Source organism: Rhinopithecus bieti, unplaced genomic scaffold (genome assembly GCF_001698545.2).
Source record: "Rhinopithecus bieti isolate Rb0 unplaced genomic scaffold, ASM169854v2 scaffold_2888, whole genome shotgun sequence".
Lineage (NCBI taxonomy): Eukaryota > Metazoa > Chordata > Mammalia > Primates > Cercopithecidae > Rhinopithecus > Rhinopithecus bieti.
In genome coordinates, this window is record NW_016804209.1 from 3,332,612 (window position 1) to 3,351,049 (window position 18,438).

Sequence of the window (18,438 nt, forward strand, 5' to 3'; positions counted from 1 at the left end):
TTTTTTTTGAGACCAAGTCTCGCTCTGTCACCCAGGCTGGAGTGTAGTGGCACGACCTCGGCTCACTGCAACCTCTGCCTCTTGGGTTCCAGCAATACTCCTGCCTCAGCCTCCCGAGTAGTTGGGATTACAACCGCACGAAACCACGCCCAGCTAATTTTTGTATTTGTGGTAGAGATGAGGTTTCACCATTTTGGCCAGGCTGGTCTCGAACTCCTGACCTCAGGTGATCCGTGCTCCTCAGCCTCCCAAAGTGTTGGGATTACAGGTGTGACCCACCGTGCTTGGCTGCTTAGTTCCTTTTCTAAAGGATCACATACGTTGTTATATGTCAGGGTTCTCTGAAGTGTGTTCTAAATAAAAAACACCAGTTTTAGATGTTAAAATGTGCTTTAAGATAAAAATAAGACTCAGTGATTTAATAAATTGGGGTACTGGCCATTTATTTCCTACAGAAATTCAAGATATACGTCAGATTTTTAAATGCAAATTTCTCCTGCAGGAATTCAAGATGGACACCGATTGAACAGGCTGGTTACAGATCTGTTTAATTTTGTTTGAGCTAGCATTTATTCCAAGACTTAGGTGTCCCATAATCCCTTTGTTTTATATCTGCTTCACAGAGTAGTACTTTTTCCACAGGAGGAAACATTGATATATGATAAAACTCAGAAATTTACAGAGTATTAGAAGTAGAAAAAATACTTATGATCATTTCATCCAATTCCTTCATTTTATAGGTGAAGACAGAAAGTTAATTATATGATAACCACTATACTGTCTTCTTCTAATTCTTGATAAAGTATAAAAATATAGTATACGTATATGCATATGAACAAGAGAGACAAACAAAAAAAGAGAAAAAAAAAGAAATTGAGGCTTTGAAAGGTACAGCATCAGGAATCAACTGAAGAGCAACTTGCTTTATGTTCAGTGTTTTCGAACATTTCACAGTGTCATCCGGAAGGTTACACAAGGCTCAATAATTGCTCAGTCTCGCAAAAGAGGAAACTGAGGGCTACAGGTTAACTTGGTCAGTGAACCAGCTACTACATGAAAAAGTTGTAATTCATGCCAGAATTTACGACTCTGAAATCCAGGCTTCTGAACAAGATGCTCTGCTAACTTCACAAGAGGGCCATGGAAGAAGCCAGTTACTGGGTAAACTCCCGCCCCTCCACCCTTGGATCACACGGAAGATACAGCTTTCTTGCATCCAACTCTGACTACCCATAAATGAATAAATAAAATCTGCTGTAACAAATTCAAAAAAAAGCTAGATTTACAAAAGAGGTCCTCAAGAGTGTATGTATTTGTTTTTTAAAATAACTTCATAAAAGAATCTTCAATGTATTCTCTTCCTCAGAGTGAATACAATGATGCCATTTTTATTTATTTTCTCTAGACTGCATATTCTGCATATGTCAGGATGTCCTTTTTGCATTTCTGCAAGATTCTGACTATATCCTTCACAAAATTTTTCTATGAAACCCACTTTTGTTCATGAGAAATAAGCCCAAAGAAGAATGATCACCTTTGATAGGAGACCATTAATTCTTAATAATCTGTTTTCCCTGAAATGGAACGCTGCCTTTAAATGAGTCTCATCATGCATATACATACAGACACATAAGTCATATATATATATATCATATATATTATATATATGCAAATATTAAATTCTTAACTTTTGACTCCCTAACTTGCAATAGTACCATATGACTCTAGAGTGAGTGGAAGCAATTCAACTGGTGCTGATACTTTAAAAATTAATACCCGCACACTGTATGTAATACATAGTCAACTACTAACCCATGTTCCTCCAATGTGCAGATGATAGAACAAGTTTTATCTCCCAAGTTATGATTCTGTAAACCTGAGTTCATTGTAGAATGCTGTGTTAGGTCATGTGGTAAAACAATACTTATGAATACTTAGTAAAAACAAAAAATAAAATCCATGAAGTTCTAATTACAAAAAACACATTTTGACCTAATTTCCTGGTAATGTGATTAAAAATTTCATATTCTTCCATAATGTTTTTAAAAATTAAAACTTTGAACTGCTATACTGATTAGCGGAATTTTCACAAGAGTGGTAGTGTTCTACCTAGACTTAGATGTAGCTCATCTTTAATAGCATATCCCGAAGTATGTACCCTGCAACACTACATTTTACTGTCAAAGAGAGTCAGGAAATATTACACGTTCTATTCCTCTCTTGGGGACTGATAACACACGTTGGCACTGGATAAGCTCCTAGAAGTTCTGCAGTTTAAATAAAATAGCTTTATTCAATCCATCATCTCCCAAGCTTATTCTATTCACAGAACCTTTTTTGTTGTTGCTGTTGTTGTTTTGTGCTTAGTATCTATCAATGTCCCAGTATGATTAGTATCATAGGAAATAAACCTGGAAAGCCATGATCTATGATGATAGGAAGGAGATAATTAAAATAAGTGGATGATACCAAAACCATTTGTATTAAATTTTGGAATACATGCTATTCATCAGCAGATTTTTCTTTTAGAATGTTACTTTTTAAAAGATAAATTTAAAAGATAATTAATTACCTACAGGTACAGTAACCATTTTAAAAGCGGAATAGGAACACACTGAGTACCAAAAAAACCACAGTATACTCTGGGTTTACTGTGTAAAACTAAAGTAGGTTTTACTTGTATCTGGGTTTACTTGTATAAAACCAAAGTAGGTAAGACACTTGGTGTAAAATGAGAATTGGCAATGCATATTTAATCCTCCTTTAAGATCACTTCCAAGGCATAAAGACAGTAGGAAAAAAGTGAGTAGTTCATTATTAAAAGGCTGAAGTCCAGCACACTTACACTGCCCATTCAAGCTTCTCATTCTTGATTGAGTTGTACAGAGCCTGTAAAGAGAGAAAATGAGATCAAATTATTCTTTCCATTCTGTTCCACATTTTGAATTCGGCAAATGACCAAGTAATTCCTTCATAACAGGATAGGCACGAAGCCCCCCTTGTCAGTCATCTTGGGTTTAGAAAGGTGAAGAATACATGGGGAGGCAAATGAGCATTGGGTGAACGTTTCGTGAAACAAAAAGACTTTCACAAAGTTAAAACTGTCTTTTATCAGTAAGGCACAGTACTGTACTACATGTCGCTATCGTAACATATTAGGATGTGATTAAAATTACACTGTGTATGCTATTTCTCATATTGAAAATATGGTCTTGTAGTTTCACTCAGTTGGCCAGTGGAGTACTCATACTTTTTTCTTTTCTTCTTTTTGTCAGTCTGAGTCTCACTCTGTTGCCCAGGCTGGAGTGCATGGCACAATCTTGGCTCACTGCAACCTCTGCCTCCTGGGTTCAAGTGATTCTCTTGCCTCAGTCTCCCAAGTAGCTGGGATTACAGGTGTGCACTGCCATCACACCTGGCTAATTTTTGTATTTTTAGTAGAGACGGAGTTTCACCATGTTCGCCAGACTGGTCTTGAACTCCTGTTCTCAGGTGATCCGCCCACCTCAGCCTCCCGAAGTGCTGGGATTACAGGTGTGAGCCATGATGCCTGGCCGCCTTTTTTTTTTTTTTTTTTTTTTTTTTCCTTTTCATTACTGAAAGAAATAGAACTGTTTTCATGGCAAATTAAAGAGTAAGATACATGGCAGGGGGACTGAAGCCAGACATGGAAAAGCATCTTAGAACTGTTTTAGAGTTTCCATACCACTGACGTAAGCGGTTTTTATTATCAGTGAAACATCCCAATTCTGCCTTATAGTTATTAAGTATTACATTGTGGTGTGTGTGCAGTTGTGGCAGATTAGACAGAAAGCTTCTTTAGACCCTTCGTAACAATAATAGTATAGTTAAGTCAGCACAAGACTGCCACCCTGATTCTCCCAGCTCTAGCATTACAAAGGTCCTGGTAGTCAGCTTGTTCCACTATACCAACTACCAACAAACATTTTTTTAAGAGACAGGGTCTTGCTATGTTGCCCAGGCTGCAGTGGAGTGGCTATTCACAATCATGATGATAGTGCACAACAGCTTCAAACTCCAGGGCTCAAGTGATCCTCCTGCCTCAGCTTCCTGAACAGCTGGGACTACAGGCACATATCACAGTGTCTGGCTTTACTTTTAAATTTTAAGTCAGATGTTATAAGGAACACACAAATGCATTTCTAAGATACAAAACCACAAGAGCAAATTATATTCAACAAAATAACTGTATGCATAACAATATTATGATGATGTTGGAACATTTTTCCTCAAAGAATAACTTGGATCAATTAGAACTTGAAGGCTTAGCCAAGACTTCATTTACTCTGAGACAGAAAAAAGGAGGATCATATGTCATCTAACCTCTTATCTTTCAAACAAGAAAAGGCAGGTTCAGAAAGTTGTCCAAGCAGCACAGCAGAGCAGAACTGCCTTGTATTTCTATCCTTTGGCTCTTAACATTGTCTCACTCAAGCGTTTACATGTGTGTAAGCAAACCCCGCACACCAATAGTGAATTCACTTTTCAGCAAAATACTTCCAAATTCAGTACAAATTTATTTAAGTTGCAGATTTTATATTATTTATGACTCAATACATGTATTCTTAGCCAGTATCTTGACAAACTTCATAAAAATTCTCCATTGTGGCTGCAATGGTCAATTCAACTACTGAAAATTACAGTAGCTAATAAAACCAGGTCACATTTTTTATTTTCAGGACATGGTGTATATTCTCAAACACAAAAGGGATAGAACATACAATTAAAATATGGCGTATACTGAGGCACAAAGACCATGCTATAAATTGGATATTCATTTTGAAGAACTCAGGTTTACTGAAGAGCTCCAATCTATGATACAGTTAATGTCTCAGGAGGCTGAACAACTATGGAAATGCAGAGAGTTGAAATCTAGCTCAAGTCTCAGTAGGGCTTTTGTTGGACAAATGCCTTTTAAATGAATTATATTACTTGCATGAGCCATTTTGAACCCACAAGTAACAGTGGGCTGAGAAACTACAAATGAAAAGAGACAGATCATTAACGTTTCTTTAGATACTACTATCATACTCAATATTATCCAGAGTAATTCACAATGTGGCAAAGATTTTTAAAAAATCTGTTCATAAAAGTAGATGGTTTAAATGACAGCTAAACATCTAAAATTTTTCTAATACATTCATTTCTGTTCTAGCACAAATTTTTTCCAATACTTTTGCCCTCAAGAATATTTTGCTTAAAGAGAAGTAGAATTCTAAATTTAAAAATTCTTGCTATTCAATCAGCCAGATATCTCATGAAGATAATCTATTACAAAGCACCTTGACGAATTCCACAGACTTGCAGTACTGTAGATCAAGTCCTCTCATTGTGTAAATAACACAGAATAGATTTTTTTTTTACTGTAGCATACCGAATCCAAACAGTGGATGTCATCCCTATTCTTTTCAATTGCAAAATTGCAAAGGAATTTTCCTCGTTCTTTGTAGTGCTTTATCACGACTCACTATTTTTCTTAATAAAAGGAAGACACTTTACAAATGCATTCAAAACTTAAATACATTCTCTACACAACTTCCCATCTTTTTATCTACTCAGCCTAGTTAAGAAATGAATTCCCCTGATTCTTCTTTACCTCTAGCCTAACAGTCATTACTTCCTTTCCCGTGTAGCCTAGACGTCATGGTCTCTCACTTCCACCAGTCTAGTTAATATCTTCAACTTCTTTGTTCTGCTGCTGTACATGAAAATATTAATAGATACTATATAATTTTTTTTTGAGACAGGTTCTTGCTTAGTTGCCCAGGTTGGAGTACAGTGGTGCAGTCATAGCTCACTACAGCCTCAAAATCCTGGGCTCAAGGGATCCTCCTGCCTTAGCCTTCTGAGTAGCTGTGGTTACACCTATATAACTCTTGGTTAATCCTGCTCTGATTTCTCCATAGGAAAATCCTACAGATTAGTTAAGATTTCTTTTACTTTCAAATGTCAAATACCTAAACACTGCCTTAAGGGTCAGGAGGTCGAATAATTAAAGTAGTCAGATCACAAAAAAGTATGCACGTAGTAGCCTCAGGGGTCCAGGAATTTCTCTCTCATCTCAATTCTCCTCTTTCTACTCCAACCAACTCCAGTCCTTGTTTCTCCACTACACAAGAAACGCATCCAAAACAAGTAACACCTTTTCACAGCTTGGCTTTCTCAATAGTACCAACAACAAACTAGTTATTTCTCCCAGCTCCAGTATGAAAGGCCCCAGGAGAGGTTTAGTTCACTCATCCTTCCCATGGACGGATCTGTGCGGCTAGGAGATAAAGTTCTATGACTTGGCCCATCTCTGAAGCCCAGTGGACTGGGGGATTGCAGGGAGGTGGGTATTAATGAGGGGTAGCACTGAACTTCGCAGTCTCCCCAATTTGTATGTGACTAATTCAGGACTACTAGAGAAAATTCAACAATAGAACAAATTAATGCCATTGAATATTCATCAACTCAAGCTTCAGCAGGGTCTTCATTCATGAGCTTCTTGCCATCTTCTCTAAAATGCATCTGTACTAGCACCTGTTTCTCCTTTCTGATGGTAGGGGAAGAACCAACGAAATGGGATTTCAGAACTGAACTCGGAGATCACGAAACAGAGGTTTCCTTACAAGGATGAGGAAATGAAATCCCAAGTTAATTAACTTCTCTCCACGTCCCATAGCTGGTTGTCACAAACACTGACTCAAGTAAATAACACTTCATGTTTACATCAACTAACTACATTCTCTCCTCCTAAGACCAAACCTTATGGCATCAGATATGCCTGGCCAAAGTCAGAGCCCGTTTGAAAAGATAATAAGACTTGTGCCTCTCTTAGAATATATTCAAATAATCTGGTAATGTTCTATTCTTAAAAGATGAGCTTTAAAGAGCCACCGTTGCTAGGACACACGCTTGAAGTGCCTTTGTCAGAGAGGATGATGGGCTGGCTGCACTGATCCTATACTCTCAGTCCATTTAGGACCAAAGGCATTTGTCATGAGAATGGTTAAAACTGGAGGCGTAGTCTACGGCTCAGAAAAACAATTTATCTGCAGCTCTGCCAGGGGTTATCTGGCCTAGCCCCAAGAGGGCAGGGTTTGTGAGGAAACACTACTATGGACTGGTAGTCAGAGATAAGGGGAGCAAGTTACCACATGGACCTTAATGGGACAGGACAGCCCACATCAATACATACAGTGAAGCGATAACTCACTGTGGAAGGCTGAAGAATGCCCCCCACAAAGATGTCCAGGTCCCATTCTCTAGAACTTGTGAATGTTACCTTATATGGCAAAAACTTTAAAGATGTGATTAAGTTAAAGAACTTGAGATGGGGAACGTATGTGGGTGGGCTCTAAATGCAATCACAAGTGTCTTTATAGAAGAAGGCAGACGGAGATTTAAGAAAGACAGAAAAGAAGGCGACATGAAGAGGAATATGGAAATTAGAGTAATATACACATAACTCAAAGAATGCTGGCGACCACCAGAGGTTAGAAGAGGCGAGGAAGAGATTTTTCTCCTGGACCCTCCAGAGGGTGAAAAGCCTGTCGACCTCTTGATTTCAGACTTCTGGCCTCTGCAATTGTGAGAATGCATTTCTGTTTTTTAAGACACCAAGTTTGTGGTAATTTGTTACAGCAGCCCAAGGAAACCAATACTCCAGGGTGCAAGAGAAAAGCAGATACCTAGCAAAGAATGATGATATACCCACAGATGGATTTTAAGAAATAGTTCCAGGGTCAGTTCCTAGGTCAAATAGTCTTTCATCACAGTGGTCTTATCTAAAGATGTGACAGTGCACACGAGAATCGACTGAGGCATTTTTTAAAACACTGATTACTGTGCCCTGTCCTAGATCTACAAAATCAGCAACTTGGATGAGGAAACTGCATGAATATTTCTAAATGCTCCACATATAACTCTGATTGGAAGCCTTGGTTTAAAAATCACTGCTTTGCAAGCTTACCAATCTTTTCTCTAACTGCAATTTCTGTAACTTAACCCCGGAGCCAGATAACAATCACACACCTCTCTTGACACTAACCAGGATAGAACGACTCTTTGAATTTGAAGATCATCATTTTTAAGAATGAAGAAGCAAAGGAAATTGCTTAAATTACAGAGGTAAACGTATTCTGGTCTAAATTTACTTTTAAGTCTTTGTTCCTTACTTTTGGTTGCTTCTCAGAGAAGAGAAAATGCAATTTTATTCAAGGCTTTAGCACCGTCATCGCCAGCCCACACAGGGTTCTCTGAAGCTTTTCTGCATTACCATGCATTGTGTAACCGTGAGTCTCTCTCTTTCTCTCTCCAACATATTTTGCACAGTTGATGGAATCCGTGTATTTTAGTTCAATAATCTCTAAACTCCAATTAATTTTTTTCTCTGTGGTCCCTGAATCATTATGAAAAGTATGGAGGATATCACAGCTTCCACTTTCAGTGAAACTGACAGTGACCGCAGTGGAATTTGTACTCAGAAAGAATTATGACACCATCCATACCACAATTCCCTCTTTCAAATGCTATGCTGGCTCTCATGCAGATACTCAGATCAAGCAGACTGTTAAGCATAGAATTAAATATGTACCACTCTGGCAGTGTTATCAGAGAAAGAGCATGTTTAAAAAAGACACTGGTCAAAAATTAATGATAAAACCAGTTAATAGATGAATATCAAAATGGTTAGAAAAGCTCAAAATACTTTGCAGCGGTCTTCAACTTTTATTGTCTTCTCTATGCCTTAAAATAATATTGAAAAACCGCACTATTTCTCACTATAGGAGGCTTCTCCAAAACTAGTATTTGGAATTGACTCTGTTTTGCCCCTTCCGACCAGTGGGGTCTTACACCTTGCGATGTACCAAATAAGGTTATAGGTGAGGTTTTTTTTTTTTTTTTTTTCTTAAGTGGCAAAGGGCAATTGTTAAGCAGAGGTGCAAAAGGAGAAATAGCCTGAAGGCTTGACCACAAGAGAATTCACAGGTAGATCCATTTTAGGGAGAAGTACATACAGAAGATGAGTTTCTGGAAATTGATTCCCTTTAAGCTATCTGTGTTCTCCCATACCCACTGGACAATTTTCATATACCCAACTGTAAAGAGCACCACATTAGAGAATGTATATTCATAAGCAACCTGGTTAACATTCATATTTTCAGCTCCTATTTAGGGTGACAGAACATGCTTGAATTTGCTTTTCTGTTTTTTTTTTTTTTTTTTTTTTTTTTTTTTTTTTTACTTCTATGGTCAGACATAGTTTTGGAATCAAGTTAACATGTAAACAGAGCTGAAATCTGTGTCTTGGACAATCTTGTGTTGTGATACACTTCCAAACCCAGTCACAGTCGCAAAACCACCTCACTGTGAATACATGTCCCAGCACAAATTCATATTAATGAACACTAGAAAATTAATTTCAAAGCCCTTATCTTATTGAAAGAGAATCTGAAGTATAATTAACGTATATAATTCATCATGTAATCATTTTTAAGTACATCCTAGAGGCTAGGGAGGCATTATTCTAGGTACGGATTAATCTGTTCTGCCTTCAGAGGCCTCTTACATAAGGAATACAAAATGTGCTGCTAACCCTGACTGAACTTCACCTAGTGAAGAATTAGTCAGCTAATGGAGTCAACTAATTTTTTTCCTACTTACAATGTGCGAGACACTTTCACACACAGTATCTAATATGCGATATTATGTTATACATATTTTCTTGAGAGAAAAATTTAATAAAAGAGAACAGATCCAACCTCATGAGCAAAGAATTTGAAACGGGTGGGTAGAGCACCTGTCATGGACTTGCACATTTAAGACAAATCAATTGATCTGGCCCTCATTTTCTTTATATGCAATAGGAGAGGGCTGCATAAAGTTAGCGTTCTTTGCCCACTTCCAGATCTACTATTTTACAATTCTACTTGAGAAAGACCTCAGCTATCACTCAGCTAAACTCCCAAACTAGTCCTTTCTTTAGTCTCTGCTCCCTTTTCCTGTGTTCCTCACTAAATATTTTTTTTTTTTTGCCATTGGTTTTTGATCCATAACATCACTACCTGCTCTCAAATCCCAAACACAGCTTTTATAGATTAATAAATGCATATCTTAAAATTGCAAGAACGAACAAGAATAGGAGAGGGAGTGGGAGCTATAGTAAGAAAGCCAGAGAAATGTTAAGAGGTGGGGGAGGGGAGCAGTGGGACTCCAACTACTTCTTGTCAAATGCACCTTTCTGAGCTACAACAGTCTGAACCTCCATTCCTTCATTATTACTGAAGAAAAATAAGGTAGCCAAAGACAATACTAACTAAACACTCCTGCCAAAGAATATGGCCAGCATCTCTGGAGATGCACGACATCAAACCTGAAAGTGAAGGCTGGCTGCAGTGGCTCACAAATGTAATCCCAGCACTTTGGGAGCCGAGAAGGGCGGATCTCTTGAGCCCAGGAGTTCAAAACCAGCCTAGCCAACATGGGGAAACCCAGCCTTTACTAAAAACACAAAAATTTGCCAGGTGTGGTGACACGCGTCTATAGTCCCAGCTACTTGGAGGCTGAAGAAGGAGGATCGCTTGAACTGGGCAGGTGGAGGTTGCAGTGAGCCAAGATCATGCCACTGCACACCAGCCTGGGCGAGAGAATGAGACTTTTGTCTCAAAAAAACAAAAAGCGAAAAAAGAAACGGAATAAAAATGTAACTGCTAATTATCTTTTGTACTAACAGAATACTTCAAACTTTTACTAATGTGTGTACGTATTCACTCATTTATTTTTGGGGTGGACTTGATCAATAAGATGTATTCAAGCACAGCACATTCCTCCTAAACTACTTTTGCTTCACCTTGAGATTACCTTCTATTGAACTGGCTGTTGTGTCTTAGAGAAAGGGTCTTAAATACGTTAGTATGAATAACACTATTCCAAATGTAAACAAAACATTAAGATGGCTGCTAAGTTCTTTGTAGAGTAAAGGTTTTAAGCACAGGGATACCTCACTGTATCGTGCTTTGCTTCACTGAGCTTCACGTATACTATATTGCTTTACAACTTGAAGGTTTGTTGCTACCCTGTTTTGAGCAAGTCTGTCAGTGCCATTTTTTTTCTAGCAGCATGGTTTCACTTCGTATCTCTGTCACATTTTGACAATTCTCACAATTCAAACATTTGCATTATTATTATATTTGCTATGGTGATCAGTGACCTTTGATGTTACTCCTGTAGTTGTTTTGGGGAGTCACGAATCATGTCCATATAAGATGGTAAACTTAATAAATGTCATGTGTTCTGAGCACTGCACTGACCAGTTGTTCCCTGAGACACAACAATATTGAAGTTAGGCCAATTAGTAATCCTGCCATGGCCTCTAACTGTTCAAGTAAAAGGAAGAGTTGCATCTCTCTCACTTGAAATCAAAAGCTAGAAATGATTAAGCTTAGTGAGGCTAAGGCTAGGCTGTAGGTGAGGTTTCTTGTACCCATTAACTAAGTTGTAAATAAAAAGAAAAAGTTCTTCAAGAAAATTAAAACTGTTACTCCAGTGAACACACAAAATACAAGAAAGCAAAACAGCTTTATTGCTGATATGGAGAAAGTTTAAATGGTCTGGATAGAAGATCAAACCAGCCACAACATTCCCTTAAGGCCAAAGCCTAATTCAGAGCAAGGCCCTAACTCTCTTTCATTCTTCAAAAGCTGAGACAAGTGAGAAAGCTGCAGAAGAAAAGTTTGAAGGTAACAGAGGTTGGTTCATGAGGTTTAAGGAAAGATGCAGACCCCGTAATATAAAAGCACACGGTAAAGCTGCAACTGGTGATGGAGAAGCTGCAGCAAGTTATCCAGAAGATCCAGCTAAGATCACCAATGAAGGTGGTTATACTAAACAATAGATTTTCAATATATACAAAACAGCCTTTTATTGGAAGACAATGCTATCTAGGACTTTGATAGCTAGAGAGGAGAAGTCAATGCCTGGCTTCAAAGCTTGAAAAGTCAGGCTGACTCTCTGTTAAGGGCAATGCAGCTGGTGACTTTAAGCTGAAGTCAGTGCTCATGTATCATTCTGAACATCCTGAGGCCCTCACTCTGCCTTTGCTCTTTAATAAAGCCAGGATGGCAGCATATCTGTTGACAGGATGGGTTGCTAAATATTTTAAGTCCACTGTCGAGACACATTGTTCAGAAAAAAGGATTCCTTTAAAAATGTTACTGCTCATCAAGAGAGCGCCTCATCACCCAAGAACTCTGACAGAGATGTATAAGGAGATGACTGTTGTTTTCATGCCTGTTAACACAACATCCATGCTGCATACCAAGGATCAAGATGTAATTTCTACTTCCAAGTCTTATTATTTAAATACATTTCACAAGGCTGTAACTGCCATACATAGTGATTCCTCTGATGGATACGGGCAAAGTGAACTGAAAACCTTCTCGAAAGCATTCATCATTCTGGATGTCTTCAAGAACATCTGTGATTCCTAGGAGGTCAAAATATCAACATCAACAGGAGTTTGGAAGAAGTCGATTCCAACCCTCATGGAATGACTTTGCGGGGTTTGAGACTTCAGCAGAGGACGTCACTGCAGATGTGGTGCAAACAGTAAGACAGCTAGAGTTAGAAGTGGAGCCTACAGATATAACTGCATTGCTGCAATCTCAGCGTAAAACTTGAACAGTGGAGGACTTGTATGGATGAGCAAAGAAAGTCGTTTCTTGAGACGGAAACTACCGCTGGGGAAGATGCTATGAACACTGTTAAAATGACAAAAAAGGATTTAGAATATTAAATAAATATAGTTCATAAAGCAGGAGCAGGGTTTGAGAGGACTGACTGTATTTTTGAATGAAGTTCTACTGTGGGTAAAATGCTAACAAACAGCATCAAATGCTACACGGAAATCTTTCATGAAAGAGTCTACAGCTGGGCGTGTGTGGTGTGCATGCCAATGGTCCCAGCTATTTGAGAGGCTAAGGTGAGAAGATTGTTTGAGCCTGAGAGATCAAGGCTGCAGTGAGCTGTGATCGTGCCACTGCACTTCAGCCTGGGTGACACAGCAAGACCCAGTCTTAAAAAACAAACAAACAAACAAACAAACAAATGATGCAGCAAGCTTAATTATTGTCTTATTTTCAGAAATTGCCACAGTCACATCAACCTTCAGCAGCCACTACCCTGATCAGTCAGCAGCCATCAACATCAAGGTGACACCATCCATAAGCAAAATGATGACAACTTGCTGAAGGCTCCAATGACACACATAATAAACTACAGTATAGTGTAAACAGAACTTTTTTTTTGAGACAGTCTTTGTCACCCAGGTTGGAGAGCAGTAGCACGATCTCCACTTACTGCAACCTCCGCCTCCCGGGTTCAAGTGATTCTCCTGCCTTAGCCTCCTGAGTAAGTGGGATTATAGGTACATGCCACTGAGTCCTGTTTATTTTTGTATTTTTAGTAGAGACAGGGTTTCGCCATGTTGGCCAAGTGGTCTTGAACTCCTGACCTCAGGTGATCCGCCGGCCTTGGCCTCCCAAAGTGCTGGGATTAAAGGCGTGAGCTACCGCACCCAGCCATGTAAACATAACTTTTATATGCACAGGGACACCAAAAAATTCCTGTGGCTTGCTTTATTGCGATACTTGTTTTATTGCTGTGGTCTAGAACTGAACCTGTAATATCTCCAAGGTCTGCCTGTTTAAAGATTTTTTCCCCAGTTACAACCGTAAACATCTAATGAACTGGTTAGAACATTAAGTCCAAATGCTGGTTCATCATCAAAAAACAAACTAAGCGTTACAACCCAAATACCTATAGAAATAAGCAGCTAACAGATAAGTCAGGAAGGCCAGGGAGAGACTCCGGGGATTTAGAGAAAGCTCCATGTACAAGGAAAGCTAGTACTCAGCTGTAGCCTGATTTCAACCAACTGGGAATGCAGACTATTGCTTTTTTTTTTTTTGTTTTGAGAAGTAGCTAGAAGCACCCATTATTCAAGGCTGGCAAATTTTCAAGTGTGGCAACAGAGAGAACAAGGTAAGCTACCGTGGGTCAGACAAGCACATCCATTGTCGAAGAGGACACCAATTTTGAAACAGATTGGAATGATACGATTAGAAATTGTAGGGAGGAAACAGTAAGAATCGCTGAACAAACATGGCAAAATTTCCAATTTTTGATTTACAAACTTCTGAATATTTGATGTTTCGCCTGGTATTTCTGAAGCTGTGATGATGTTCTAGCCTTTTCAAATAACTGATCTTCCTCTGATAATAATAAAACTATCAGTGAGGCCCCACTAAGTGACACTGCTAAAAGCCTGACTTTCACTTGATCTCACTGAACTCTCACAGCAAATTTTATTTTGAACACTGTAATAGTATAGCATATGGTATAAGTATTAATACAGTAAAGGATTTTATAACAACTAGAAGACTAATTCATGTTTGTAACACTTACAATAGTATAAATAAATCTCTTAAAACCATTCATTTCTTTATTCATATATTCAGTTGAACAGTTATTTAGGCATCGTGAATCCAGTGGTGAACAACAGACACGGAACTTAGACTTGAGTGGGGTGGAAGCAGATAATAAGTAAGAAAAATAACAGATGATGATAATTCTGTCACTTTCTGGTAGGCTACCAGATAATTATTATAAGGTGAGTAAAATAAAGTCACTGGAAAGAGTAGCCGTAGCCTGGATGGTCACAGAAGGCCTCTTGGCAAGGAAACGTAAGACATGAGTGACCAGAAGCAGCCACACAAAGGTGTGGGGAGCGAGGTAAGCAGCTCCTGACCACCACTGAGCCGGGCAGGTCTGAGAAACCCAGCGAGGCTGGTGCGGCTGGAGCACGTGGGCCCAGGTGTGGTGTGAGACAAGGGCAAATGGGGAAGCAGGTCCTGAAGGGCTTTTAAGCCAGAAAAGTTAGGGATTTATTCTGTGCTGGCCAGGTGACCACTAGAGGATTTTAACAGGAGGGTAACCTGCTGTAATTCATGTTTTTAAAGGGTGACCCCGCTTCTGTGTGGACAAAGGATTACAAGAGAGAAAGGGAAATAGCAGTGAGACAGGTGGAATCTGGGTGAGAGGTGAGGTGACTTGACTGGGGTGATGGCAGGCAGTGGTGGATTTGGGACGGATCAGGCTGTTTTTCTAAATTACAGGAGAAGGCTGTACCATTTTCAAATACCTCAAGCACAAATAAAAAATTGGGTATGACGAACAGTTTCAACAGTGGCACCAGAAATAATACTGTTAGCCATGAATATTTAAAGTTATTTAAGCTAAGAAGGAGGTAAATACATTAAGAGATAAAGGAAAAAAGTAAGGCGCGAAACACTGTTATGGTATGTTTCCATTCTGTGGGGGGAAAATGTGAGTATCTGGGCACAAATAGAACATTTCTGAGGGGACACACACACCCACTGACAATGACTGACTCTGACACAGCAACTCAGTGGCAGGGTGGGGGGAATTTTCAATGTATAATCTGGACAATTTGAATGTTGACCACACAGTGTACACATTGCTTCTTCAATGAAAAATAGAGATGACACTAGATTTTATGCTCCTTGCAGATGAGATCAAGTCTTCCATCTCCCTTCAGTCTCCATAATGCTTCATAAGTTGTCTTGATCACAGCAAGTGTTTCATGTGCTAAGAAGGCAAGGGTTTCAGTGAGGATGATGCTGTGTAACACAATTATGATGGGCTGCAGCAAAGGCAGGAAAAAAAGAATAATGAGCTAGAAAGCAGCAGACCTGGATTCATGCCTCCTTCTACATCCTAGGAAGTAACTAGGATGACTCCACTTCGCTGATTTAGGAATTGGAGGTTAGACAGATTGTTGCTTGGTGTAGGCTGAAAGTTACCAGATCAAATGCAAGATGCTCAGTTCAATTTGAACTTCAGATAAAGAGTAACACTTTGAGCATAAGCATGCCCTCCAATTTTACCTGAGACACACTAAACTTTGTCTAAAATTAAAATTTACCTGGGTGTTCTGTATTTTTATTTGTGAAATCTGGCAACCCTACGCCAGCCACAACTCAAATAGATGACTGACTTTAGAGCCCATATTTTCATTCACGACTTTACACTCTTTTCATGTCCTTCCCAACATAGACTTGCCATGACTATGTCAAAATCCTCTCCAGAAGAGACTATGTATTCCACGTAGAAAAGGTATTCTCATTGAACTCACTGACGTACAGATAGGAAGATAGCAACATACATTATCAAAGCACCTTCATCTTTCTTTAATCCCATGTAGACATTAAATACAACCATCTAAAAAACATTATAAGAATGTGCTTTAATGCAGAAATCCAAGAGCCTAATAGCTTGGAAAGAGGTTATGCAGTTATGGTCTGAGTGAATCACTTTCTTCCTTATAAAACGAATTAAAGGTTAACGCCCAAAGTATTCTTCAGCAGATGTAACTATTCTCCTGTGGGAGCACCATCATTCTAAAAGCCATTGTGTTCATAGTCATCTCCTGATTTTGTTTTTAACTTTTATACCCTGATCCTCTGAAACTGTAATTTATTAATTTATAAAAAACACTTGGCTAATTTAGACAGCTAAGCCACACCAAAGAAAAACATAACCATTACCAGTATTTTCAACGAAGATTCTGGAATGTACTTGCTGAAATCTGTTATGTCCCTCTTGCTGGTAAGCCTTAACTGTTGGAAAGTAGCAGGAATGTACCATAATAAAAAATGCAATATGAGAACATAAGGAAAACATAAATTTAAAGTGACCTTGTAAATGTATGCAGTATTTTTTAAATACCCAAGAAAAATGATCAATTATATTTAATGACTATGGACATGATGAACTTAATGTGCACAGTTTATTAAAAAAAAATTTGCTGGGTAACAAGCAGAGCCCTTTCAAATAAATGGCCTGTAAAAAAAAACAATCCCTGGGGGACTTTGACATTTAGAGAGAATGCCAGGCCTGGCATTTGTTCCCTGTCATTTCCATGCATTAGACAAAGCAACAAAGATAAATCAAATGGAAATAGGTTTTATTCAAAACGATCAATACGAACAAATTAAATAATCTCATCCAGTGGATAGCAGGCTTCAAATTTCATAAACAGGAAAATCTGCAAAAGAAATTTTAGGGAACTACACAGAATTGCCAGTTTTCATTTTGCTAGTGAGAAAATAATTTTTTTAAAGAAACAAAGCACGAACTACTATCAGTATTGCTGTATAAAAATAAGTTGCATGGACAACTGTTTCTCAAGAAAGGACCAGTCTTTCATTGGTATTTTGCTATAGACCGAAACTCTGACAGCAACTAGCAGCAGAACATGGTCTAGTCTGATAACTGCTAGAGTATAAAGTCTTGGAAGAGATGAAACCTTTTGCTTTTCTTAAAAAGTAGTCTCTATTACCTGGCATTTGTTAAACACAAAGTTAATTAAGATAAACAAAAGTCATTCTACTCACTGGAAATTATTCCAGTCTCCTATGTACCTATATATGCTGTCTATATTCCTTCTAATCCATTTAAAAATTTTTCTCAAGGCAATGTATGTATATCATTTATATAATCAAAAATTACTAAAAGGTATGTAATACAAATAATCTTTTAACGTAACCTCTGATTCTTGCTGCTCAAAAGTAACCTCTTTCAATCTCTTTTTTATTTTTATTTTTGTTTTTTATTTTCAATATGAACTACTGACTTTCTATTGCTGAACTCTGGAACGAGAATATTTATTTAGTTCTCTTAACACACACACACTCCAACCCACCCGCCCACACCCACATACCCTGCCCTTCTCTTCCTTCCACTCCCATATTAAAATCATACCACAATCACAATTTGGAGGTCCATGAATTTTCAGTCCTCATATTATTATGACTACATAGACATTATTCATGGATAGGGTAGAACACTAGGCTATGTTTCCATTTTCTGTAAGATTTTTTATTTCCCTAGAGTTCATCATCATCTTATGTTGTTGTTGTTTACTCGGTTTTCTACGAATCTATCTCTATGTCAACTTCACACCCTCCAGCAGGCATTCCGTCAGTGCCATGGGAGGAAGCATGTCTCTGCCCCCACTCCTCTAACCCGGCTGGTTTCTATCTCTGGCACAGCTGTTGTCCCAGGGTTTCCCTTCGCCATCGTCCTGGGGATTTCCTCTCCCTCTCTGCTCTTACATTTCCTGTCCACTGGACACCATGTCTTCTCTTTCACTTCTTCAAGTCACTGAGAAAAAGCACATGAGAAAGTAGAGAAGGAAGAGACTCCCTGCTGTGAAATGTTTATACCTTTCACTGAATCCTGCTTTTTTCAATGTGGGGATCTCCCTGTGGGCCTCAATTGAACCTAATTTCCTAAGTTCAAAACCTCTGGGTTAAACTCATCAGACAGAAAGAACAGCAAATGATAGGGTAG

At 38.6% G+C, this 18,438-nt stretch overlaps 1 protein-coding gene across 9 annotated transcripts in view; it reads right to left on the reverse strand.

Annotated features, from left to right (window-relative positions):
* PSD3 (pleckstrin and Sec7 domain containing 3) overlaps positions 1 to 18,438 on the reverse strand; it is a 720,908-nt gene that overhangs the window by 125,842 nt on the left and 576,628 nt on the right. For all 9 annotated transcript variants that reach the window (XM_017867267.1, XM_017867272.1, XM_017867266.1 and 6 more), the window contains one exon: positions 2,846 to 2,889. In XM_017867267.1, the coding sequence (XP_017722756.1) occupies positions 2,846 to 2,889 (44 nt within the window). The remainder of the gene's footprint in view (positions 1 to 2,845; positions 2,890 to 18,438) is intronic.